The sequence below is a fragment of the Ammospiza nelsoni genome, chromosome 9, assembly GCF_027579445.1.
Source record: "Ammospiza nelsoni isolate bAmmNel1 chromosome 9, bAmmNel1.pri, whole genome shotgun sequence".
In the NCBI taxonomy this organism is placed as follows: domain Eukaryota; kingdom Metazoa; phylum Chordata; class Aves; order Passeriformes; family Passerellidae; genus Ammospiza; species Ammospiza nelsoni.
In genome coordinates, this window is record NC_080641.1 from 6,289,665 (window position 1) to 6,316,085 (window position 26,421).

Genomic DNA, 26,421 nt, shown 5'->3' on the forward strand with positions numbered 1-26,421 from the left:
TCAGAAATAAATTTCTTCAATTATAACCAAGTCATTTAGTCCAGCTTATCTCTACAAGAGCATGCAAATAGACTTCCCAGTGCAGACTGCTTCAACACACTGCTATCTTTCACTTGAACCTTCCCCCTAACAAATTAAATTTTAAAAGGCCAAAGGAAACAGGACTGGGAAACTGCTGAGGAAATAAATGATTTGGAAGGCACAAAGGCTCTACAGCTCTCCATGTCTCTCAGTTTTGCAAGCAGCTCTCCCAAACAGCCCTTCCTGCCCACAGGCTGCACCACAGCCAGGAGGGGCCAGACCCCTTCCTCCAAGCACCATTTGTACCCCACAGCTGTTCTGCAACACTGAGAAGAGGCAATTGCCCCCAGGCAGGACAAACAACCCAGTGAGGCTTGTTTAATCTGTGGAGAAGGGCTAAAAGCTCAATAAATAGGCTGCAATTTGAGGCAGAAAGCAGAGCCCCAGCATTACAGGACCCAGTGAACACTGGCAGGTGCAGCAGGTCCCTGCTCACTCTGGCTGAGCCTCGTGGCCCAGCTCCTCCATAAGCATGGAAAGATCTCCTGCAGAAGCTTTGTGTGTCCAGCCTCCAGCCCTGCATGGACATCTGAGTGCACACTGACACTGAGCAGGACAGGGAAGGTGTTCAAGTGACAACCTCTGCCCTGGGAGGGTTCATTATGTTAAGCCACCTTCCTTTAAGGCCATCTGTGTCCCCAAAACAAACAACACCCCCTAGCCACTACCTCCACAGTCTCTGAACACAGGAGAAAAGGTGTGCCAGGATCACCCTGCCCAGCCAGTCTGGCAGTCAGGCTCAGCACCAGCCCTGAACATTTACACTCAGCCATGAAGCAGCCTCAGAACTCCTCTTAATCACATTATTTTCCTCCTTCCTGCACACCAAATTTGCCCATCAAGCCACACTTCCAGACAGCTGAGTTAACTGGAAACCTGAGAAATCCCTTCAAGATGACCCCAGTTGCTGAACTGCCCTCACCATGCTCCAGGAAAGCTCTGGTGAAAAAAAAGACCCAAACAATAAACCCACTGTCTCAGGGCTCCAAGCCTCCAAGCTGATTTCCAGCCTTCAAGGAGAGGTGAAAGCAGGAGGTGCCTCTGAGCTGCCTCAGGGTCAGGAGAGGCTGGGACCCCACATTTCCCCTGCAGGGAGTTTTGAGCAGGGCACACAGCACAGCTCTGCACCCTGGGCTGGAGAAGCTTTCCCACACTCTGCACATGGAAACAAGTAATCAAAGCAAGGCTCCCAAGAAGTCCTACCCATGGGAGCTATATAAAATGTTCAAATACCCCAAACAGCCAAAAAAACCCCTCAACATTTGATTTTCCCCTTTTCAGCTAGGATACAGTGTTTTAGACAGCAGAGGAGTCTTACAGCCATGCAATCAGTGGCATGGAGCAGGACTGAATCTCCCAGTTCATATGTTTACAGACACTGAGCATTTCTGATGGCTAATAAACCACTGAGGGCTGACTCTTCTGTCACTGGAGGGTGTAGCTGTGGACTCAGAAGGTAAACCCATCCATGGAGAAACCCTAGTTCACCACCAACCCCATTTCAAAGGTATTGCAAGCAGCAGAGAGGCTTTTCCTTTAAGACATTTATGGCATGGTCACCATTCTGTCTTTGGTGCTTTTTCAATTGTCAGAAATGAGAGGTGGCTCCTCAATCACTTTAATGAACTGCCAGAGAGCTGGCCAGAAATAAGCACTTGATCCAATCAGGAAATACTGCAGACTTCTGTGGAAAAGATCCTGTTAGAGAAGTTGCTATATTTAAAGTAGAATCTAAAAAGAATCCACAGTTCTAAAGCATTTCATTATCAAAGTGTCTGGTTCGTTTTTTTTCTTTTTTGATTACAAAACAAAGTTTTAAGATTAAAAAACCAACCTAAACCCAAACACTAGTTAAATCTTGTGTTTCACTTTCAAAGAGAGTATTTTCAGATCATTAAAAACTGCAGGACAGAAAACTCTTATTCTGAGGCCAGGAGACAGTCAGCAAGCGAGCAGCAAAGTCTCAGACACAGATTCTCATTCAAAGCACATTTAACCTTGCAGAAATTAATATTTTTTTGTTTTTCCTCCCTAAAGGGCTCTCTCTTCTCTTCCTGCCAACCACTTTGGAAACGAAATGCCTTTTTTTACAGAAGGATTCCGTTCTTTCTTTTCCTCTGCCTTTTTTATTTAACTTTTGCAAATGCCACCAATGAATGGACAGCCTAACTCCAGTGTTTACGGTGCTGGGCAGCAGCTTCTGATTCCTATAGGAACTTCCATCAGCTGCCCCCAAACCCAGAAAACTGGAAAACACTGGCAAAAAGTGCTTTTCAAGTGTTCTTGCATCACTTAAATGCTCTGTCCACACAAGCCAAGCCCTGGAGCACACCAGCAGTGCCCAGATGTCCCTGCCCACTGCACCAGTGACTCCCCTGCTTCCCAGGCCTTGCCACCACCACATTCCTGACTGCACGAGGCCCCTGGTGCTGCTATCAGTGCGTTCTACCTCCCTCAGCACAAGCAATCCAAGCTGGGGAATGTTCCACCCAGGCAGGCTTGATGAGCTGCTGAAAGGGCAGAGGTAAAGTGAGGGAAAAACCTGAGCAGACCAGCATGAAAAGTAAAGGTCAAGAGATGCATGTAATTTGAATAATTCAAATTCTCAGCAGTTTCAGAGCCTTTTAAAAAATTTCAACCCCTCTTCTTAATCTTTTCTGAGTCAAGCCCAGGGAGGCCAGAACAGTTATTGTTTTGGGAAACGTGGTGCCCACTGAATTTAACATTTCAGCCAGGGAGAAGGGTTTCCAGAACAATTCTGTGCATAAGAGTCTCCCTGTAAGGGGAGGAAGTACTTAACCCCTTGCTTCAAACAAAAGCAGACTTTGGATCAGGAACTTAGAGATGGAATTCACTCCCACAAGAGCAGCAACACCAGCACCACACAATCATGTAATAATTTGCCTCATTTAACCCATAGCCAAAGCTCCAGAAAGGCTTCTCCTGAGGGAACACAGCAGATTTCACCCATTCCCCTCCCTGTGAGGAAACACCATTCCTTATTTACCTAGAGGGATGATCAGAAATTTCATGTAGCCGAGCCAGTCGGGGGTTTTGTGAGACAGCTGCTCTACAAAGAGCCTCAACACAGCACTGAGGTAATTCTGGGCTCCTGCCACTGCAATTTTAATTGGGTTTGGAGGCTGTGAGTTGCAGTTACAGCTAGACAGAAAAAGAGGAAACATATTTGTAATTGTGCCTTCAACCACATATTTCAGAACAAGCAGCAAAAAAAAGACAAACCAAAAAAACTGGTTAATAACAATTATAGCAGAAGAGAGTTTGTTCAATACACAAGGCAATATTGCAATGATTCTCAGCAGCTTAAAACATTATTCATAAAATACAACATTCTTCAGTAATTTCTTAATTGGTCTCCCTGCTCCTTCTTTTGCACATTTTGATATTCTAAAGGGCTGGGCTCAACTATCTAGGTTAGGATGTACCTAACTAACTGCTGGGTCAGAGAACACACTCAGGTACCCACAGCCTCCAGCAGGTAAGCAGGGAGTGCCTTCAGGAACTGAGGAATTATTCTGGGAATTGGAAGGGAGACCAAGAACTATTTTAAACCCTTTTATTTGTTTTGCATGCACTGCACACCCAAGGCAGCCCCCAAGGCACAGTCTCTGATAATCACTGCTGCTGGGGGCTTGCATGTCCCACACGAGGCAGAACAGCAGAGGTGGTGAGTGCTGAAGAGCCACAGAATGCAATTCTGACTTCAGGAGAGCAGACTGGAAAGGTTTCATGCAGTAGTTGAGAAATGAACTCGCTGAGTCCTGGGGCACAGGAGCTGAGAGGCTTTTAGGTGAGAACTTACTATCTCTGTATCCTGGAGACAATTGTGCTGAAAGCTGCCTGAATATCAGCAGAGGAACATGTGCAGACCACTGGCAAGGTGTGCTTTTGCAAGACATCTGAAAGGTACTGAGGAGAGAACAGAACATTTTTAGTCCTTTTTTTCAGTACAGTTTGTCACAAGAAGAAAATGTGCCCCCCTCAACCTCCTGAGTATTCTCACACCCACTCCTGGGCACTCTCCCTGTGTCTGAAGGTGATGTGGCTGTTTCACAAATGCCTCCTCCCCGCACAGCAGCCAAAGGAAAGTTCTCCTAGAAAAATGGAAGCATCTTCTTGACAGACACAACACCATGTCCCAGAGATGCAGCACAGTTTTTACAGCCACAGAGGGCAGGGCCAGCAGAGCATTCACTGAGCAGACAGCCCTGGGAAAGAGCAGACACTGCTTACCTGCCTGCTTCTGGCAGTGCAGCTGCAGCTCTCTGATTTCCATTTTAAAGAAATGCAGTGCTCTGCCCATCCTTAAACACTGAAGAAAGGGAAGGGTGCTACCACACCCATGCTCCTTGTGAGGAGTTGTTTCCCCTCCATGCAGCTGATGGGGGCACCACACACCTCAAGTACACATGAACATTAATTATAGCACTCAGTAATTATCTCACACTTTCAATTTCTGCATGACTAATCTATACACTCCAGTCCATATCCCTCATGCCCTCTGATACTGCAGGCACAAGCTGCCAGAACCCCTGGAAGGTGATCTACAATATCTTCTGTCCATCTCTAGAAGGCATTTCTGTGTCTTCCAAGAACAGAGACAGTGGAACCAGCAGCTCAGATGGTATTTTTGCTCTTTCACACATTGAGACCCTAGTTCTTTCAGAAACAGAAAGCCAAAGCAGACAATGTAACTCCACAAGCCTGGCACAAGTTCCCCAGGCAAGGGCCACCCAGCACGTGTACATTGGTCCTCTTCCATACATATTTCATTGCTTTCTCAGAATAAGGCTCCAAAAGGAGGAAAATTTGCTCCAAATTTGTAAAAATTCCCAAATCTGTTGTCAGCAAAAGGAAGTATTGGTCAGAGTTCTCCTTAAAACAACCATCACTCAGCAAGGATGGGGCGATTCCTGCAGTCAGCAGTCACAGGCACGTGTACATGGCTACAGAGCTGATCCAAAACATTTTCTCCTGTTCACCACCTGTGCTCAGAAATCTCAGCCTAAACCACCACAAGGTCAGACCTTCCTTTGTCCCAGCCTACCACAGTTTAGGGGGCTTCTGAGTGCAAGGGTTTAGCCACACTCCCAGTGCTGCTAACCACAAGGAATGGCATTATTTGGGGAAGAAAACACCTCTGTGGAAAGGCTCAGGTGGCAAAGCTTTATAAGATCCCAGCATCTCCTGGCCAGATGAAATCCAGCCTGTGGGCACTGAGCACTCTGCAGGCAGCAGACCCTGCTTGGTCAGTGCAGAGCTCAAGGCCTGTCCATTCCTGAGGAAGAACAGTGCAGGAGAACTGTGCTCCAGGTGATGCCTCCTGCCCTTACCTGGCCTTGCCAGTCAGATGTATTGACAAGGATAATGTTTTCTGGCAGCTGGTCATCAGAAACCAGGATGTGATTCAGCTGATCATACACTGTTTTCCTGGGGATCTGGAAATAAAGACACAGAGAAGGAACAGAAAGAGGTGTCAGCTTTGGTCACCAAGCCTGCAGCTCCAATTCTTGCAATTGATGTGCATGCTGGCCAGTCACCCCTCAGCAAAGGCACACTGGACACTCTGCAGCTTCCCCAGTGTCAGCCACCATGGATTTGTTGGCCACTACTCCTTCTGCCATGCACTTTTACTTACATCACTTTATACCAACCAACTAACAGCAGCCCAGGAATTTAAGATTCATAAAAGCCAGGAACAATCTCCTTCAAGGAGGGAAATAAGTGAGTCCCACAGCTAACAAAAGCACAGCACATATGCTGTGCACAAGACAGTCCCTAGCAATCTGCCTTATTTCAAAGGAGTAATTCCTCAACACACCCCTATTCATTTCTCATTCTAACAATCTGCTCCAGTGCTTTGAGTTTATGGCTGGCTGACAAAGCTCCAAGCTGGCAAACCCCAGCGGACTGCATGGAAGAGAACATTTTAGCCAAGACAAACTCCCTCCTTCCTGAAGCTGCGGGGCCCAGTTCCTTCCCAGCAGGGACAGAGCCCGAACCAGAAGGACAAGGAGAGAGAGGAGGAGCAGGGAGTGGCTGGAGGGCAGCAGAGCCAGCCGACCTGCAGGTGGTGCCGGGTGTCCGGGGAGCGCTCGTTGTCCAGGCTGTTGGCTCTCTCGTTCTGCGGCCGCACCGGCTGCCTCTCCTTCAGCGACGTGCTCCTGCCCCGCCGGCCCGTCTGCTTCCCCTCAGACCTGCTGGGAGACTCACACTGCCAGGGCAGGCCCTCTTCTGAGCGAGACACAGCCCCCAGAGCCCCACCGCCCGTCTGGCAGCCCCAGTGATGCCAGCACAAGCACCGGGGAGGGAATTCTGCACGGAGATCTGAGCTAGCTTGAGCCCGGCTGGTTCTGCTTCTGACAGCACAGCTCACGGCTCAGCACATTCCCAGGAGTCCCAGGATGACTTCCACAGCCTGTGCTAACACCCACATCCCCTCTCTGCTACTGCTACACCAGCATCATAAGATCCAGCCAGGCAAACTGCAGTCACACACCCAAAGCAGCACAGAATACCTCTGGACAATCATTTACCAAGTGCTCTAGACCCATTGCTCAAGTGCCCAAACACAGGAGGATGTCCTTGCAGCTTACTGCCTTGAGGCCACCCTGACCAAGTACTAGCACACTGTCCATGACTCCCCTGAGCAGCCTGCAGCAGGCACAGCCCTGTCCCCTGTACCTGGTGGATGGGATGATGAGAGACTCTGTCTTTGTGATCTTCCCACTGGGTGGGAGCTTCTCCACAAACACATCTGGAGTGGGGAGCTCAGCCTCCTGGACCTCAGCTTGCTGGTTAGACTCCTGCCAAAACACAGGGAACAGAATTAGCAGGAACAAACCCTCTGTCTCACCTTGAGAGTTTAGCTCCGGCTGGGGCATATTGAGCCTGCCTCTTCCAGACATCCTCCTCACTGCCAAAGGGGGGAACCAGGAGTGGCTGTCTGGGGCTACCTGTTCCCAGCTCTGCCTCACAAGGGAGCTGGAGGGAGGAAAGGTGTTCAGAGATGCTGTTTGGAACAGGCACTCTCACAGCTCAAAGCCAGGGACATGCCTCCTCATGCAATGCAGATGAATTCATCGTACCCAAATGAACTAGCTAAGACAGAAAGAAATGAGAGAAATGTTACACACCCCACGTTCCCAGCACAGCAACTTGAGCTTTGAGATTTCTACCCCAGGACCAGCTTGATTTCTGCCCAATCAGCTTAAAGTAATACTTCTGTCTGATCAAATGGAACAGCCTTGAGCATCCTTTATGTGCTCAGTGGCAAACTTTGGGCTAGCTGTTTGAACAAAAGTCAAAGAGAGCATTTCACCTGCAAAAGGCTGAAAGACAAGAAGCTCCAAACTAAGGCCAGGAGGAGAACTCAGTGCCATCTTCACTGCAGCTGATTTTACCCATGGAAGTTGTGTTGCATGTGCAGCTATACAGACAGACAGATGCACCCCACAGAATGCAGCCCACAGCTGACACCAAACTGACAGGAGGAAGGTCAAAAAGTGCATTTTCAACTTACATAAGGGACAGTGTCAGAAACACTGTCGCCTGCATGTTTGGTTCCAAGACTCTTTGTCTTTTCAGGCACTTCTACCTGCTTGAGAGAAGAAAAATCCTCAGGAGGTTTAGCACCAGCACAGTTTCCAGCCATGCTCTCTGGGTCAGGCTGTTCAGAAGAGAGGCTTCTCCATTTAAACATCACACAGCTCTGCAGCATGGCCAGCAGTGCTCCCTGCTCACACATCACTGTGGGATGTGGCAAAGCTGATGCACAACACACAGGAGAGGCAATAAAATGCTGTGGGATGGGACTGACACCTTATGTCCATTCAGGAGGGAATGGAAAAGCAGCTGAGCTGCCCCTGACCATTCACTGTCAGCCATCAGGAAAAATACCCCAACATCAGCAAAGAAAAGCTTCCTCCACAGAGTGCTAGGAAGTCCCTAAAACTCCCAGGCAACATCTCCCATCCTGGCAGTCATTTCAGGCACATGGGAATCTGAAGCTATTTACACCATCAGCAAGTATTCAATACATAAGCTGAAGATGCACCCTCGACTTAATACCATATTTGCATTAAAACAAAACAAAACCAACAACAAAAAAAACCCCAAAAAACAAACAAAAAGCAACAAAAAAAAAACCCCAAACTGGCCAAAAAATCTCCAGTCCCCAAGAAGTCCAAATGAGTTTTCTTAGCAGAAAATTTGTATCTCTGCATCCAAATCCTTGGGAAGTTAGGGGTGTCAGAGAGGGTGTTTCAATTTACACATGCAATTAGAGAGAGTGCAGAGAGGTAACACTTGAAATGTGACTTACAGGACTTGGTGGTTCTTTCTGGCTCCTGATGCTGTGAATGCTCCCAATTTCTGTCTGAGAGCTGGAGTGTGACAGTCCTTCAAAGTAAGGTCTAAATAAGAAAAGTAAAACCCATTTCTTATTACCAAAAACTGACAGGGCAAGTCCACCACACTCAGAGCAAAGCAGCACAACAGTTCCCAGAGGATCTCACTGCTCCCCAGTGGTTCCAGTAAAACAGGCTACTTTTGAAAGGAGAGGAGGGTGTCCAGGACAGTAAGAGAAGCCAGAAAAGTCCAGGCGTTCCTGAATTAAGCTTCTGAATGACATACAGCAAGCAGAATTAAAGCTACCCCCACACCCCAACATTCTGCTCCTGGGTAAGTGATTCTTGGGCTAATATACATTTTGTTTCCAGCTTGCATCTGGATTTGGCTGCCAGCCCTAGGCTCCAATTACACATTTGCTCAGTAAGATAAGGTACCACACACAATCAGATTATGCTTCCACTCCAAAGGCAGCTCATCACATCAGGCTACAAGACTCAATTACAACGTAAGGAACTGATTTTTTGTTGTTGTGGGGAAAAGCTGCCTCAAAGGCATCAACATTTATCATATCCTCTTCAAGATATGAACACCAGAACTGGACCTAGGAAACTACAGAGTGTCTCCCCAGGACCACACACAGTAAGTTCTTACTCCAGCAATCACATAGCCCAGCACAGTTTGCTCCTCAGCTCCAGGGAACAGGACACGAACTCTCAGTGTGCAGAGTGGAACTTTTTGGTTTGTTGCAAAGCAGCTGCTTACCACAACACATCTATTTTCAAATCCCTTCATGGTAGGGCCAACCAGCTGGCTGGAATCTTGGGTTAAGCACCCAACACCTTCACATGCCAGCAGCCCCACCATTTCCATTGCTGCCCCAGTCTATCCTTGGCATCTCCTGGCTCACTGACAGGGAACAGCTCTCTCCAGACCCAGAATGTGTTCTCAGCCCAATGAGGTTATTCAACATTAATGAGGCCATAATGACACCTGGTAATTAGCAGATTTAGCAGATGCTGTGCTGACCAGCTGCAGTGGTCAGTGCCATAAGTCTGTGTTCCAGAGCCATCACACACTGAGGGCCTGAGCCTGCAACCACACCCCAGCCAGAAGCAGGAGTCAGCTCAGTCTCACATTTTCAGCCTTTATTGAGCAGAGTGTGACACAGCTGTGTTAGCTCAGAGCTCTGCATCTGCTTGAGACCCTGAGCCAGCAACCCCCAGCTCAGCCCCACAGTGCTGGGACTGACCCACAGGAGCTCTTTAAGAGCAGGCTGGAGCACATCCACATGTGCTGCAGCCAATGCCTTTGGGCCCTGAGGAATCCACTTGTTTCCTGCAGCTCTGCTTCCTTAATCCCTGCAAAGACTCTCTTTCCACACAGGGTGTTATTACAGGAAAGGTCTTTCCAGAAAGACAGTGTGCCTTGTTCATCCCTGCCTCTACTCCTGCCTTAGCACACATTTCCTCCCTGGTTCTTCATCCCTGCCTCTACTCCTGCTTTGGGACACATTTCCTTCCTGGTTCTACCTTCCCTGTGCTCAGCTGGCAGGGCAGCAGAACATCTGCAAAGGGAACAAGGAAGAGCTGGGACTGAAGGGAAGTCAGACCCTCCCACACCTCTAGATCACAAGCTGTCACTCTCATTCTAACACCACCATGTCAGGAGGGGGAAAGAAACCACAGAAGAGTGGGAATAAAACTGTGGCTGACAAAGCTACAAGCCCCAGCAGACTGGATGGGTTTGCCAGCCATCTCTCTGGCCCAGCAGAAGCTGCCTCACACTTACTTTAGCTTTGGCTTTGGAGTGCTCAGGACACTGTCATCATCCTCCATTTCTGGCCCGCTGTCACTGGGGTTCTCTATATCCAGCGTGTCATACAGAAGGTCCAAATCCTCCTCCACCTCTGGAACGTGCTCTGCTGGGTCCTGCTCTGAATCCAGAACCTACACAGGACAAAAAGAGGCATCACCAGCTCTGCTAGGAGCCAGACTGATCCCACACCAGCCCTGCAGGACACCAGTCCTGGCAGTAAGATTCTATTCCTGGTGCTAGGATACTATATTCCAGGAACACTAAGTACATGAGAAATGCTTGTCTTGGATCAAGCCTGTCAATGCCTGGTTAAGCAGGAGTTACATGTTGGACCAGGCATCCATGAGCATGCCATTGGTTATGTCCAATAAACAAAGCTTTAAAGCTCCAAAGGATACTCAGTCCTCCTAGAATCAGCACAAAACTCCAGTATTCCCAGCAGTGTAGCCTGTATTGGTTTTCACTGAGAAAGCTGCCCTGACACCTCCTGATTTGATACCCAGAAATGTCCACAGGAGGCGCCTGAAACCTGGAGGAGGATCGGCTGCCAGTGGCGAGGCAGGAGAACAAACACCTCCCACCCAACTCGCTTTACACACAGCCCGCAGCAAGCAGGGGCAGCGCCCTGACCAGAGCTTGCTTTTGGAGTGGCAGCTGCAGAAAAAGCAGCAGCAGCTGCCTGGGCTCCAAGCTGCGGGTCCTGACTCTGCCGAGCTGGGTTGGCAAGACCAGCAAAGCTGCTTGGAAGAGCAAGGCAGCACCAGGAGTTCCTCCCTCTTTCCCACAAGCCACAGAATCAGCCCCGCAGCCAAAGGAGATGTTGACTGGTTTTGTGTTGGATACTTATGGCTACACAGGTTTCTGGGGGGTTGGACCTGTTTCATCCTCTCCTGCTCTGACCAAGCAGCTGACTCTTGTGGATTGAGCTCCCCATCCAAGTTTTTCATGTCTTGCCTGGCTGTTCCAGTAAGATGATCAAACAGGCTGGGCTTTAACCTCACAAGCAATACACACCATTTGGACTGCTTGCCTTTGAACGGGTCAGAGATAATTTCAAAGCAATCTGCAAAACTAATGGGTACGCACACAGCTGCCAAAATCTGCTTTTGATAAAACTGCATCTACAAAATGCTTGTTGACATTTAGAAATTGGCCCTCAAGCCTCCCTGCAAGGCTAGGTTGTAAGGAAAGGTCACGTCCACTGTGGACTTGAAAACAAAATGAAGGGAACAGAAGGAAACAGGGGAGTGTTCCTGAAGACTAAAGCAAGATGCACCAAGCAGAGGGCAGCACACAAGGCAGAGAGGTTTACAGAAGGAATTACTCACCTCATCAGACACTTTAAACCTCTTCAGCAATGCCACAACCTTCTGTTTGAAGTTTTGTTGCTGCAAGTTAAAGACACTTTTACATAAGTAAAGCATTAAGTGAGCTGTTTTCTCCCAGCCTGCAAGAAGCCAGACACATCTGACACTGGTGCTACCCTGCTGTTTAAAATCAAACAACATCTGGCACCACCTCTCCGCTGTCCTTACACTGAAATCAGCTTCTCCACACCCATGATAACTTCATTACCACCAATGGTAAGTCCCACTCCAACGAGCACTGCAAATCTGAAAGATGGCACTCCACTTTTGGCTGGACACACAATGGATAACAATTTTTATCTGCCAGATCACCTCCCTGTGCCTTTTTGATATATTCCTGGAAAACACCTGAAAATCAACTTCTCTGATTCTTAACAAGGGTGAGCCAACATAGAGAACTACCCACTGACCCCAAGAACAAATGTGATTTTTACCACCAAAGCATGAGGGTTTTTTTTGCAGGAGTTTGCATGGCAGGTTCATTTATTTCACTAGCAGCACTGGTGAAAAGCTGTGGCACTTATCCTCAGCATTTGCCCCATCGCACAAATGTTCCTTGAGTCACACTCCCAGATCCTGGGCACAGCAGGAACCAAGGCCAGAACAACACAAGGCACACTGCTGCCCTCCCTTTGTGCTTGCTCACCCACAGGGGCTCCCCTTTTGCAGATCAAAGAGCTGAGGTTTGCCCAGCCCTTCTCTGCCTGTCACTGACAAACTGGGCACATCCTCAAGAAGGGCCCAGGTTTCAGTGCTGGTACAGAGCATCTGAGGTGGCATCCTTGGGTCAGGAGGAAAGGGAGAAGCAAATGGCTGGAACCTGGACATTCTGAGGTGAAGGAAGTTGCTCATTTGCTGACTCTCCTGAGGTCCTGCCAGTCCAACTGCCTACTCCCAACTCTGGCCTCAGACACTTCACACAGACTGCACCCTTTATCTCTGAGCTCCTACCCTGCAGCTGAAGCTTAGGTGAAATAAATCCAGGACACTGTCCCTAGACAGTCCTGTTTCCACCCCCAGTGCATCCCTGAGGCTGAGATGCTCTCACAATAGTGACAGTTCTGCTCTGGCTCAAGCAAACCCACCCATGACAACACCTGGGGGCAGTTCAGCAGCCCACAGAGGGGACACTCAGCATGCAGCAGCCAGGGGGACATGGCCAGAGCTGTTTGCTGGCCTGAATGGTTTTATAGAGAGCAGATCTGGTTTGGAGCTGGGCTGATGGTAACTTAACTGGCATCACCAAACCCAGTTTTGCACCAGCTGGACCTCCAGCATCAGTTCAGAGGTCAGGGCTGGAAGGGCTTTCCTCTTATGGGTTCCTTGCTCAATACCAGGTGGTGGATTTTGTCCTGACTGGTCACTGTTCAAAACAATATGGACACCAAGGGTATGAACTAGCACACTCCTGGTCTCACAGGAAGGGTCTTTATAGTGACAGATTCAGGTCAAAACAGGGTTTATTTCAGACCTCATCAAAATGTGGATTTCAGAAACAGCCTCAGACCATGGTGTGGTGAAGCTCAAGTCCCTGCTGCACACAAGTGCAGCTTTGCAGGCACACCCATGCTTGTGGGGGAGGGTGGACAGCCACATGCATCTTTCTAAAGCTTCTATATATACCATATCCAGCTACTTCTCTTGTCTCAGCACCACATGCACCACCTGAAGTTTATCCATCAAGCTCCAACCCCTGACTAAGCCACTCCATTCTGAGAACTTCTCACTGGCCTCTCCCATGCAGAGCATTCCTTCACTTAGAGCCACTGTCAGGACTTACATGAGCATGGATCCTGCACTACCTCCTTCATGGGGATGGAATTTCATACACTTGCATGATTTTTGGAGCTCCTTAACCTTGCAGCCAAGGGACACTCAATACATGCACACACCTTGGATGGTCCCACTGCCTGAACTGGCTGCTTTCTCTAGCTATTCACATGCTGTGACCATGCCCCCAAGCTCCATGCTGGGCCAGCATGCCTGGTGTCCCACAAGCCACATGCACTGCACATCCTGGCCAAAGGCCATCAGTGTTAGTAAAACTGATTTCCACCGACCCTGGTTATGGACGTCGTTCTTACTATCGATCTCCGCTGCTTCTTGGGCTTCCCCATCTCGTACTCATCATCATCCAAATCCTGAACAGAAAGAGGAGTCCCGTGTTACCTTCGTCATTCTGAGACACATGAGCATGCCAAAGTGTTCTTTCTATGCAGATGAACCTGCTGCTGTGTCTTCCAGGCATCCAGCATTTGCCTTAATTGCAGTTATGATGGTAGAGGGAAAAGGAAGTGAGACAGGTCTGCTTGGAGAAGCAACACAGCCCTAGCTCTACATTCAAGGAACAAGGACAGTCACAGCCCCACATCTTGGTGGGTCCCTCTCTCAGTCCCTTCTGATAGGTGATGCCAGAGTCTGAAGGAAAGTAAGACCCAAACTCAAAAGCATCTCACATCCAGTCAGGGATTCTCCATAAGGACCTATTGCGAAAAAGGTATTAAAGACTAAAGGCTGCCTCAGACCCCACTGGCCCTTTAATTACAGCTGGGGATCCACGTTGGCTCTTTGAATCCAATGAGCACTATAGAAGCAATTAAATGACTCCCTGACCATTAAGCAGAGAAGCACAAGGATGCCAATGTTTTTCCAGGGAGCTCAAGTCCAAACACGTGAACAGATAAATCACAGCATGGTAGAAGAAATGGGTTACTGTGCAGGCTCTCTCCAGTGCAGCTGAACACTTGGTAACAGTCTCACACTGGCGTGGTTTAGATCCAGAAATAGGCTTTTAGTTTCAAGCAGGAGCTGGGAGTGCACATGCTCCACTGAGCCCTCTCAGGGAGAAGCCATGCCCTGAACAGTACCTGGCCCTGCACGGCATCATCACTGGCCTCCTGCTCAGAAGAGAAGCTCTCGTACTCTTCCTCGGAATAGTTGTCTGAAAGGGAAGGAAAGAGGGGAAAGATCCTGTGAAACTCCTTCAAGGTCTCATCTCAGGAGCAGAAAAGGCCAGCTGAAGGCACAAATCAAGAAAGGAGGCACACAAGGAGAAGATAAATTAGCAGGCATCTATCCCTGCTAGAACCAGTGAGATGGGAATTGTCTGGAGGAAAGGAATGAGGAGAAACACACCCAGTAAGAAGGAAGGACCAGGACACAGAGAAGGCTCCTCCTCCTCTTAATAAGAGGAGGAAACTTCCTCCCATTGGAAAGTACCAACCACCTGGTAGACAGCAGCAAGTAAAGAGGTTTCTCCACAAGGGAAATTCTTTTTCCCCCTAACCTGTGCATAACTGACTTAAAGGGGCAGGTGAAACACAACAAAACCTTTATGGAAATGGCCCTTCAGGTGAGCTGCCTGGCCCCAGGCAGCAACACACAAACACCACATGTGCACTACCTTCAGCAGGTCACTCTTCCAGCAGTGAGCAGAGGGCTGGTACCACATAAAAACATCACCACAAGCCTGAACCCAGTGACTTCCCTATACAGTGCACCACATCATGGATTTACACTCATTAAGCCAGGCCATCACTCCCAGCAAAATGTACTGCAGGCTTGCAGGCTCTCATCTAAAGTTAATGAAATTTATTGTAGAAAAATTTTCCTTCTTTTCAAAGGAAAAAGAAGATGGAAGAGTAGCTTAAATGTGAATCTCCTGAATACAACACTGATAGCCAGGTGAGAAGCTACAGGCTCCCAAAACATCCACCAATAATGCAGGGAGAGCACTGGTAAGGACACAGCCAAGCCTACCTGAAGGCTCAGGTGTGGTGTGGCATGCAGGAGAGCTCTGACAACTGTCCCTGTCACACTCCCTGCCTGCACAGCAGCACTTTTGCAGAGTGGGTTTTCTTTGCACTGATCACTCATAGACAGAGCAACTTGTGCAGACCAGTCCTCATTTGTCCCAGGAAGCACCCAAGGCCAGGTGGGGTAATTTAACTCCAGCTGGCTCAGGAGGACACTCAGTGGTCCTCAGAGAAAGTGGTTGGACTCTCACCTGTAGACTTGATTTTCTGGCTGGCCTGCATCGTGCTGTCCTCATGGTCGATTGGCTGACTTGATAAGGAGAAGATCCAGATTTCTGCCACCTTCACTGGAGCCTCTTTGATGTTGCTGAAAAGGCTCAGAACCTGGCCACCTTCTGTAGGGTGCTGCATCACCTGGGACAGAAATTAAGCAGAACAAATCTGCATTTAAGTGTATTTAAACTTGTATCATTTGCATACTACTAGAGTTTTTTATGTTAATGGAGTTACTCTACATTTCCAGGACCTTGTAACCACAGGAGCCACTTGCAGGCAATCCACGAGGCTCGTTGAGATTTTATCTGACTGCTAATGAAAGTGATGGAAGGAAACAGAACAAAATTCTGAACTTAAGAGCTGATTAACTCACCCTTGAAGCAGAGTACTTGACTACCTCATTACTATGTGTTTGCTTCCCAGCACAGAACTGATTTGAATTATCAAGTTACCCACCTTCTGAACACCTAATTAAGGAACTTGATATTGTCTTAAAACCAAGCAAAACAGCCAGTAAAAGCAAAAATTCTTGGTGAGATACAGATGTAGAGTGCCTCCTAAAGCAAAATATCCTTGCTGTGGAGAGCTGACACACAAATCTCAGAGGAACTGGCCACTAACCATAGGACAATGAAGCAGCAGGGCATGACAAATAAGTCAGTGGTGGAGGCAGAGGGACATCCTGGTGCAGGTTTCTCCTTCCTTTGCCACTCCCAGCTCAGAGGTTTCTCCCCAGAATGTTGCGTTCTTCTCTTGCCCCACCAGAGTGAGTGAGCCCAAGCCCTCACCTGCACAGCAACACACACCAGGCTGCTCTGTGCCTCCTCACAGGGACCTAAACAGACCTGAGCTGATGAGGAACATATGTCCCCTGCTCTGAAACTGCTCACTCTCAACTCCAATTCACTGCTCTGTTTCAACAGCTTAAGAGAACTTTTTGTATTTTTTAAAAGAAATGAGTCAGTGGAGTTTAGGGGTCATCATCCTATAAACTCCAAAGGGGAGGGGAGGGCTTGTAAAATCAGTTTTCCTGAAGACTTCAATTTCATAAATACTCCAGATGAGCTGGAAAGCAACTGTTTCCTAACATGGTGAACCTTGGAACATTTTTGACCTTCTAACCCCAGTCAGCTGACATTACAAACAGACATAAGAAAAACCACATGTAGCAGCAGCAAAATGCCCAACACTCAGAAGTTCACCAGTGACTCTAACTGATGGGCCCACATGTTTTCTGCCTTACAGCAGTATTTACTTTCTGCTTATCCAACAAATCAAACAGTGCAGGAAAAATGTTAGCTGCAACACCGTGCACTTGGCCAAATCAAATAAGGAACTCATCATTCACTGCAGGGCTGAGAGAAGCTGCACTCACACAAGAGAAGCACACTTTAGAGTGAATTATTTAATATAATAATAACTCACCACAGAGTAACATTGGCTTATTTTGGATAAAAGTCATTTGTTGACAGAATGCAGTCTGATGAAAAATATTGGTGTGAAACTGAACTTGCTACCGCTAAGCCCATTTCTAAACACTCAGACACTGAAACAGCAGAGATTAAACAGGGCATGAAGTAACAAAGCATGGAGCCATGCCATTCAGAAAGCCTTTGTGAATAATTTATCCATACTTGACTCCAGCATTAATTTTATCATTTACTTCTCATAAATAGAGCTCCACCTAAATTACCAACAGCCATGAAATAACAATGGCCAAGGGTTTTTCAAGCAAAATGAGAGAAATTGCTTAATCCTGAACTCTCATACTGTGGCACTGAGAAGCACAGCAAATCTTGCTTTAACTTTACCACTTCTCAGGGTTGGCAGACTTGCCCAAGTGACTCTGTTTCATTCTGCACTTTTGATCTGGACCCCCTAACTCTAATAAAGCCACAAAACAATAACAAAACCCTCAAAAGGTCACAAGCTATCCTTGTGAAAGCTTTAGCCATTAAGAGATGAGGCAGAAAACGCTCGATATTATTACTCAGTAGTAAAATCTGGTTCAAATATTGCCCTGTGAATACCAATTGCAGCTATTAAGACTGCAGCTATTTGAAACCCTGTCAGGTCCTTCTCAAGGAGGCAGGTGACAAGAGTGGGTTTGGAGGGAAAGGAGGATGTCCAGGTGTGCAAGCAGAGCCTGTGGAGAGCAGCTCACCTCAGCCATGTTGATGCATCCCACAGCCAGGGTCTTGTAGCCTAAAATGGTTCTGTTCTTGTAGCGCTTGCGCCGCTGCAGCATGATCTGGAGCTTGTTGCCTTCTCTCTTCAAGAAGTGAGGGTACTGAGGTGGGAAACACAGTGCAAAAGTTCATTTTGCTTCCTGGCAGTATCTCCCAAGCTTAGTGGATAACCTCCATTCCTAAGGAACAGCCCCAGGACTTTCCTGCAGCTCAATCACACTCAGTGCACAGTTCTTCATTATCCCGGGGAAGACTCAAACAGCTCAGACAGGCACTCCAAAAACACAACCCAGGCACACAGAGCTGCTGCTCAGTTTGGGAAGGGCTGGGCCCAGGGAGATGAGCAGCCTCCAGGAGACACTGTCCCCAAGAGCTGATGCCCAGGAGCGGAGCCTTGGTGCTGCCCTGCACAAGGCAGGGACAGCCACAGACCCCACAGTCCTGGCAGGACACTGCCTTCCCTCAGCACAAGGACACTTCTTAATTGGTTGTATTTTAATTAATTAAGTCAAGGAAAAAAAAAAACAACCTGTCCTACTGCCAGGTTATGTTGCAGAGACATAAATCCTCCCAAGGCATGTTCCATACAAGAAAATACATTTGTTTATACACCTCCTCCCAGAAAATACATTTGTTTATACACCTCCTCCAGGAACAAAAAGCTGTGAAGCCAAGCAGAGACTATTAGGGAATGAGTAAGGCTAACCACAACCATAACTGTGAAGGAGGAGCTGTCCAAAGGAAGAAAAGTCTTCAAGGAAAGATAAAGCAGCAACCTGACCAGTTCTCATCCCAAGAGATGAGATGGGACATGTGCTTCAAATATACAACATAAATAGTACTAAATAACCAGCAGACAGGAGAACCTAATTGCCAGGATCTCAAAGAGGACATTCCCAAGCAAAGGATGCTTCTTTTGCAGGGAAGAACTACTTTCATTTTTTTCCTTGGGACATTATGAAAATTAACTTCCTGCCCATCAAAACACTTGATAAAATCACATAGCAAACACCCCCAGAAACCCCTGAGACACTAATTTGCAGTCCAGAGCAAGCCTGACTGCTCTGCAGGGAGCTGGGAGCAGTGGCCACCCAAACAAGAGGAATACTAATTAGCTGATCTACTGCTCACTGCCCGAGGCAGAGGCACTGCAAAGAGAGGAGCAACAACCCACCTGACTAAAAGACAATCCCAAAACACAGAGCCTGTGACCCTACAGGTGTGCAACATCCCTAAAGAAGGATGGAAGAAAGTTACTAGAGAGAAGGGGCAGGAGGGGCTCAAAAAGCCAGAAGCACCTTTCACACTCAAATTTAACATTTCACTCCTTCTGGGGCCCTTCTACACGTTGGAAGGGCAGCAGGGAAGAGGGACTCCTTGCTCTCAGCCCACTCCTTGCTCTCAGCCCACAGCATTTGAGCCACACCAAGGCTGCCTAAGTACAAACCCAGAACTGAAGTCCCAAGTCACCCTTGGTGCCAGTCAGCTCAGTTTGAATGTGTCCAGTTTTTTGGGAGTATACAGCTCAAGTCTACAGATATACAAGTTTCTGTTTGTCTCAGCTGTACTGCCTGGCCTCCTCTGATGGGCATTCACAAAGGGGGTAAAGGAAGGAACAGACTCAGGCCACCGAGCTCCTCCATCAAGAGCAAGGCCCTCCAGAAGAACAGATGAGCTATCTGATAGCACAGTCCAGCTTTTTTAACACCAGCCATGACTTATCAACTCTCCAGAACTGCTTCAACACAAACTTTTCAGTGACTGTCAGTCCATGACAGAAACTGGAGAAGAAAATAGTTTGGCTCAAAACATTTGAAAGCTTTTAGAGGGAGCACCAAACACCTCAAGGCACCTCTGTGGGGTGAGAAAATGCACACACCAGAACAGTGAGAGTCAGGGCAAGACTTTTTCTGAAGCCCCAACAATGTAATCTCTCCCATCTGGAAAGGTTTATTAGATTAAAGACAGGAATTAAGTGCAGAGCTCTTAATTAATGCCAGAGAGCTGTGATGTTGTGCTTGGAATATGTGGGGAATTTCCCTGGGCTCCGTGACCCACAGCAGTGTGGGTCAGGAGAAGCAGACGTCCCAGCAGGAAGGGTGATGACAGCTCACCTGCCAGAAGGGTGAATTAGCTTCTGCTGCTGGCTCAGCTTTAGCCCTAGCTGGGAGGGGAAGCAGGACTGCACAGGGCACAGACTCCAGTCCCAGCTGTGTGACAGGGCAGCAGCATACTCCTCCTTCACTCTGAGCGCAGGCAGGCCAGACACACCAGGGGATGCTCACTGTTGTACTGTCACAGACATCTTTTCATGAAAAATCCTTTCCTTAGGATTTTTCCTCCTGAGAAGCTGACAGGCCTCAGGAACAAAATGTAAACATTGATTATCTGCTGCTGTGGAATGCAACAGGTGCATCTGGGATTGGTCTCATGTGGTTGTTTCTAATTAATGGCCAATCACAGTCAGCTGGCTCAGACTCTCTGTCTGACACACAAACCTTTATCATTCTTTCTTTTTCTGTTCTTAGCTAGCCTTCTGATGAAATCCTTTCTTCTATTCTTTTAGTATAGTTTTAATATAATAAATAAATAAATAAATCAAGCCTTCTGAAACATGGAGTCAGATCCTCATCTCTTCCCTCATCCTCAGACCCCTGTGAACACGGTCACATTGTACCAGGCAGCAGAACACCCCAGCTCAGCTCTGCCAAGGGAACTCTCCCTGCAAAGGACAGGAATGTCACCCAGGAGAGGGAACTGAGCAGGCAGGCAGCACAAAGGCACGAGGGGCTGCAAATCCAGGCAGGCAGCACAGAGCCAGGCACAAGGTGTTGAGAGCTGACCGTGCAACATGGAGATACTGACTGCTGCAAGACAACAAAACCCTGCTCTGTGACACCCACATGCTTTTACTTTGTGGCCCATCACCACTCTCAAATATATCCCAGGCACTAAATTCAGATTGGAGATGCATTAAGCTATGGCTGCTAGCTAGAAGTAGCTCTCAGCCATTGTCCAATTAAGCAGCAGTAACAGTTGCCATAAAAATCCAGCTGTGCTGTTTCATGAATGCTTCCCAAGCCTTTCTGCATCCAAGACCACCAACCCTTCCTGCAGCCAGAGACCAGCAGCCCCTCTGTGCTTTAAGCTCACTCACCTCTGCTGCAGGCTCAGTGTCACAGCCACTCCTGTCCCCTGCTCTGGCTCAATCCCCAGCCCCATCAGGGGAAACAGAGTTCAAGGCAGTGCTCTGCACCCTGCTGCAGCATTGCTCTGAGCCCCAGGAAAAAACCCAACACACAAAAATCCAAATGAATTCAAAAAGATCTGCAGACCTGGCTCCTTGCTGACACAGGACTGGCAGAGGGAGACCTGGCTTGTCTTACAGCTTTGCTCCCAGCCATGGGAAAGCTGCAGACACAGGATGCAGGTGTGGATATTCCTGGCATCCTTGGTTATTCCTGTTCACAAAGCAGGGGATGCAATGCTGCAGTTAACCCAGCCATCTGCAGGGTTATCATCTGTCTGCAGTGAAAGCTTTCCTGCTTCACTCTGCACAGGTCTGGGTAGCAACCAGCCTCACATCATCACCTGAGCCTTTCTCCCTACCACACCAAAGTCCTGAAGTCAAGCTCTAACCCACAGTCACAAAACACAGATAATCCAGGTATGAATGCTCCTGAGGTCTGTCTGCCTCTGCTCTATGTGTGCAGGATCCTCTCTCTCACTTTCAGCAAGCCAGCCCTTATTTACCTTATTTCCCTGCTCAGGAGGCAGCACCAGGGCAGCAGGCTTTGAAGAAAAGAGGAACCAAAAGATGCAGTTGTTCCAATTCCCAGCTGTTCCTGTGACTCCAGAGCCAGGAGTAACTATGAGCACACTGCTCCTGCTTCCCCAAATGGTGCCTCCCTCAGCAACTGCAAATCACAGACTCACCTGACTCGTTCCTACTACTGCCTTCTGTCAGCCTGACACTGCACACCACCCTCATGGCTGCCATCCTCCACTGCCTGCTCATTAAAAGGCAACAAAGGGCAAAAAAGAGCAAAAGACTTGCTTGGCTTTAGCTCCTGCCACAGCCATGCCTTGAAGAGGAGAGCCTGCAGAGCATTCCTGCTCCAGGATGCCCTGTGGAGGGGCTGGGAGCCAGCACCCTGAGAGGAGATTCAGACAAGCTGTGCTGCTGCTGTTGCTCACCAGGACCTGCAGCCAGAGCCACCAGGCAGCCCTGCATCACCTCAGAGCCACCAGGCAGCCCTGCATCCCACCAGGCAGCCCTGCATCACCTCAGAGCCACCAGGCAGCCCTGCATCCCACCAGGCAGCCCTGCATCACCTGGGAGCCTCCAGGCAGCCCTGGGAGCCACCAGGCAGCCCTGCATCACCTCAGAGCCACCAGGCAGCCCTGCATCCCACCAGGCAGCCCTGCATTACCTCAGAGCCACCAGGCAGCCCTGCATCACCTGGGAGCCTCCAGGCAGCCCTGCATCTCACCAGGCAGTCCTGCATCACCTCAGAGCCTCCAGGCAGCCCTGCATCACACCTGGGAGCCACCAGGCAGCCCTACCCCACACCTGGGAGCCACCAGGCAGCCTTAGGGAGCCTCCAGGCAGCCCTGCATCCCACCAGACAGCCCTGCATCACACCAGACAGCCCTGCATCACACCTGGGAGCCCCCAGGCAGCCCTGCATCACCTCAGAGCCTCCAGGCAGCCCTGCATCACCTGGGAGCCCCCAGGCAGCCCCGCTCCCTGCAGCCCAGCCCGGGGAAGCAGCAGCAGCCCCGGCAGGAGCAGCCCTGCCCAGCCCTACCTGCAGAGAGAAGGTCAGTGCCAGCTCTGTCTCCACGTGTCCGCTCGGGGGCAACACGATCTCGTGGGAGCGCAGGATGCGCTTGGAGCCCTGCAGAGAAACAAAGTCCAGCACTTGTGAATTGCCCCAAGGCACCTCTCACATCCCATCCCAGCCCTGTTTACTGCACACCAGGAAACGTTGTCAGGGACTACCACACAAAAGTGAACGGATGGCTCTGACCTTGTACTTCTGTGAAATATTAATGAGATGAAAGGGAGATATTTGACTAATAAAGATTTGGGCATATTTACTGTCCCTAACTGCAACAATGCAGCTTTTGTTCTGCCAAACCCCAGCACTGAAAAGCTGTGAGCCAACCCCCATCCCCGGAGTCCAAGTCTCCTATTTTCACTGCAGCCAATAGGTACAAGGCTCTTGTCTCCTGGGTCTGGAGCTGCAGCATCATGCTTAAATCTCTGGTGTTAGCCATGGCAGGCTGGGCTTTTCTTTTTGTGCACACACCCCTCCCCGGGGAACATGGGGACTTCAACCTGTTTAAACAATTGCCAGTAGCTAGGGATATTAAAGAAAAAATTCACTAAGCATCTCAGTGGAGTCTGGAGATTTAATGTATCACAGGGCAACTCCAAATGAACCCTGTGTGTGGGCTGCCTTATGCTAACAGAGTTACCAGGCTATTTACTGTGTGAGCATTTCATTCCAGGCAATGTTTGAAGGAAAACTAGCAGGAAAACATGACAGACTGCTGCCTAGCAAACCCTTCTGCACTGTTCAAACACAGTGCAAGTTTCAGAGGTCTCTGGCTCAGCGTTCTGCTGAGGCTGCAGATCTGGCTTTGTCCAGACGGGCACAGAACTGGAGCTCTCAAAAAAGCAGCACCTGGGTAATCAGAGACAGACTGGGGGGTAAACACCTCCAAGCTACATCCAGGGGGAAATGTGGTCTGCCCCATCAGCCTCAGAGAGCATCAGGACATGAGACAGCAGCAGAGACTCATCTCCATCCCCTCCTCCCAAAGACAGGGCTCAGGCTGTGATCTGCAGCCCTGCCTCAGCCCGGCCCAGCTCCAGCTCCTGTCTGGGAACACCGGGGTGCCTGAGCCCCAGCAGATGTGACAGCACACACAGAGCACAGCCAGGCACCCAGGGGCTGCCCCCAGGACAAGCAGCACACGTGCCAGCCAAGCACAGCCAGCCTGGCTGCTGGCAGCAGCTGCTCCATTTGTGCAAAGCTCCTAATGGCAGCAAGCTTGCTTTGCTGGTTACGCAACCAGAACCTAATGAAAGCCCAAATATAGCTGCTTTTAAAAGAGCACAGCAGATAAACAGAGCAGCGGCTCAGGAAACACAGCTGACAACTCTTTGAACATCTCTGCTCTGGAGGCTGCAAGGAAACATGGGAGATGCAGGTAGGATGCTCTCATTAGGTCTGGATTCAGTCATCCCCTCTGGAAGGGCTCTGCTGTCTGACAACTCGAGTGCAATTCCCCACACAAAGGCAGTCGTTTGATAGAGACCTTGTATTTGATGATCCAGTGCCACCAGCCTCAAACAAGAACCATGTCAGAAACCTGAGTGCTGGCAAATAAAGCATCCCTAGAAAAGCCTGTCAGCATCAGCATCATAACCTGCAAGCTCTGAAGGGATTTTTAATAGCAGGCCCTGCTGTGGAGAGGAGAGGACTGCTCAGGTTCCAGTGTCCCAGTGTCTGAATCCTTCAGCAGGACAGACCACAACCCACACACAAAATGGGATGTGAAACTCCCACGTGTTATAATTCCCTTTGGATCTGCGGGTCTGGGCAAGCTTTCCCCTATAGAAAGTGTAAGCAGCAGTAGTCTGGGCAGGAAAAGGAGGTCTTGCTCTAATAAAAGCTTCTGAATTCTTCAACCCAAGTCTGGCACTCTCTGGGCACAGATCAGTCTCTGACAAGCCTCAGGTGCTTACAGTGATGCATTCATCATCCAGGAGTACAAACATATGGAAAGCTTTCAGCCTTGATAAGCAGTATCTGACAGCCTGGAAACCCACAGCAGGGCTTCTTCACACACAAATCCAGGTGTGTGAAGCAATTCCCTGCCTTTCTGCCCTCTGCTCTGGGTGCACAAACCCCCTCCAACTTCAGAGTGGCACATTTTTATTGCAGCTGGACCACTCAGAGATGAAAGACGCCAATTAAATCCTCAGCTATGTGTTCTTCCTTCCCGATTTCACCTTCCAAACGAGACTTTGCTTGCTTTGACACAACCAGCTCTCTGCAGGGGTTTGCCTAGCTCCTCATTTGAAAAGCAGCAGCTTTCCAGCCCAGTTAATGTTCTACTTACAGGTCTGCCAGGCTTTTCCTGGTTAAGCACTTTAAGGTGTGCAGAGATGGGAGCACGTGGGCCCAGGCGCTGCTGTGACGCACCGAGCCCCCTTCCTTCCCCCTCCAGGCAGAGTGACCTACATGGAGGCACCTCATTAAATGGCACAAACATCTGCTCTGAAGTGGGGTATTTACTCAGGATGACAACTGTATTTTAGGAAAAGCAATTAGTCTGCACAGGCACCCTACAAACCCACTGACAAGCTTCGCTACAGACTCGACACAGCAGAGCTGCCCAGCAGCAGGGGAAGGCCCACACTCCCCCAAACCAAGACCCAGTTACCAAGATGTTCAGCTCTAGACTGCTAAACAGAGATCCAGGCTGGGATTTAGTGCCAGCTCAGGAAGAAAAGGGGACATGTGATCTGTGAAGAGCATTTTTACGTGCAGATAAGCTCATGCTGAGCCATTGGTGAAGAATATTCTTCACTTACAACAGTGAAATGAGTTTGGAACGTGGGAGAAGGGTAAGAAGAGTCTACACAGATCTAGAACACCCTGATGGGCTTGGGAAGAAGTCTGTGGATGCAACATGGAAGCTGCAGAAGTTGAAGAAGTCTGTGGATCCTTAGCTGAGGCAGAGACCTCTGAAACTTGAAAGCTCAGTTCGGCACCTGCCAGTATTCTTAGTCAAACACCACAATTCTTAGAACTGGGCAGTAATTACCTGCATTTTGACAGCAATGACCCCGGAAATAAGCTCCTTATCCAATTCCTTTAAGACTACCAGTTTCTTTAATGTCAAGCTGCACAACCTGCAAACAGGAACAGAAGAGAAACAGTTACAGAAATCACGTCTGAAAAAGGAAAAGCTCTGATCAGCTTTTACACAGCAGTATTCCAGTTTGAGGGAGAACAGGCTCCAGACACAAGCCCCACGCTGATGCAGACAAAGACAGCAGAAATATGTGAGGCTTCCTTGGCTTCTCAAGACTGAACTTCTCCAACCTTTCATAAATACAAGGAGGTGGCCAGGGGGTGCATTTGTCTCTGATACAGACCCATGGCCACACGAGAGCCCCAAACAGCACTGGCCTCCACTGACCACAGCCTGGGAGCCCTTGCTTTGAGCCAGACCAAAAGCTTCAGGGTCAGAGGAATTAAATTCCAGCAATATGAAAGCATAGGGTCAATCTAATTTTAAACTTGTCTACAAGGCTTTCCTAGATTGTTGGCTTTTTCAGTCTCAGACTCCTGGCTCCCAAAGATCTCGCTGCCACCTCTTCTTGTCAACCCACACATTCTTGTGCTCACCCCCAAACAAAAGTGCTAGCAAGTGGCTCAGGCAAGGGCAGGGAGAAAAAAAGGAAAGAGAAAGGAGAGGACTCGAGTGGTGCCCTCTGGCCCTGGTACTCACATGCCACACATATGCAAGTAAATCACATTC

The 26,421-nt window shown here is 48.9% G+C and overlaps 1 protein-coding gene across 9 annotated transcripts in view; it reads right to left on the reverse strand.

The window, feature by feature from the left end:
* Positions 1-26,421, reverse strand: part of PACS2 (phosphofurin acidic cluster sorting protein 2) — a 78,496-nt gene that overhangs the window by 25,681 nt on the left and 26,394 nt on the right. Inside the window, exons 2-16 of one of the 9 annotated variants that reach the window (XM_059478380.1) lie at positions 25,702-25,789; positions 22,668-22,757; positions 17,832-17,957; positions 15,643-15,805; positions 14,504-14,577; positions 13,721-13,777; positions 11,598-11,657; positions 10,243-10,400; positions 8,426-8,516; positions 7,625-7,699; positions 6,787-6,908; positions 6,167-6,299; positions 5,436-5,540; positions 3,905-4,011; positions 3,089-3,243 (exon numbers count right to left, since the gene is read on the reverse strand). In XM_059478380.1, coding sequence (XP_059334363.1) covers positions 3,089-3,243; positions 3,905-4,011; positions 5,436-5,540; positions 6,167-6,299; positions 6,787-6,908; positions 7,625-7,699; positions 8,426-8,516; positions 10,243-10,400; positions 11,598-11,657; positions 13,721-13,777; positions 14,504-14,577; positions 15,643-15,805; positions 17,832-17,957; positions 22,668-22,757; positions 25,702-25,789 — 1,604 coding nt within the window. Of the gene's footprint in view, positions 1-3,088; positions 3,244-3,904; positions 4,012-5,435; positions 5,541-6,166; positions 6,303-6,786; positions 6,909-7,624; positions 7,703-8,425; positions 8,517-10,242; positions 10,401-11,597; positions 11,658-13,696; positions 13,778-14,503; positions 14,578-15,642; positions 15,806-17,831; positions 17,958-21,609; positions 21,701-22,667; positions 22,758-25,701; positions 25,790-26,421 lie in introns of those variants that run through there. The other 8 variants (XM_059478377.1, XM_059478376.1, XM_059478375.1 and 5 more) reach the window with 8 other exon arrangements.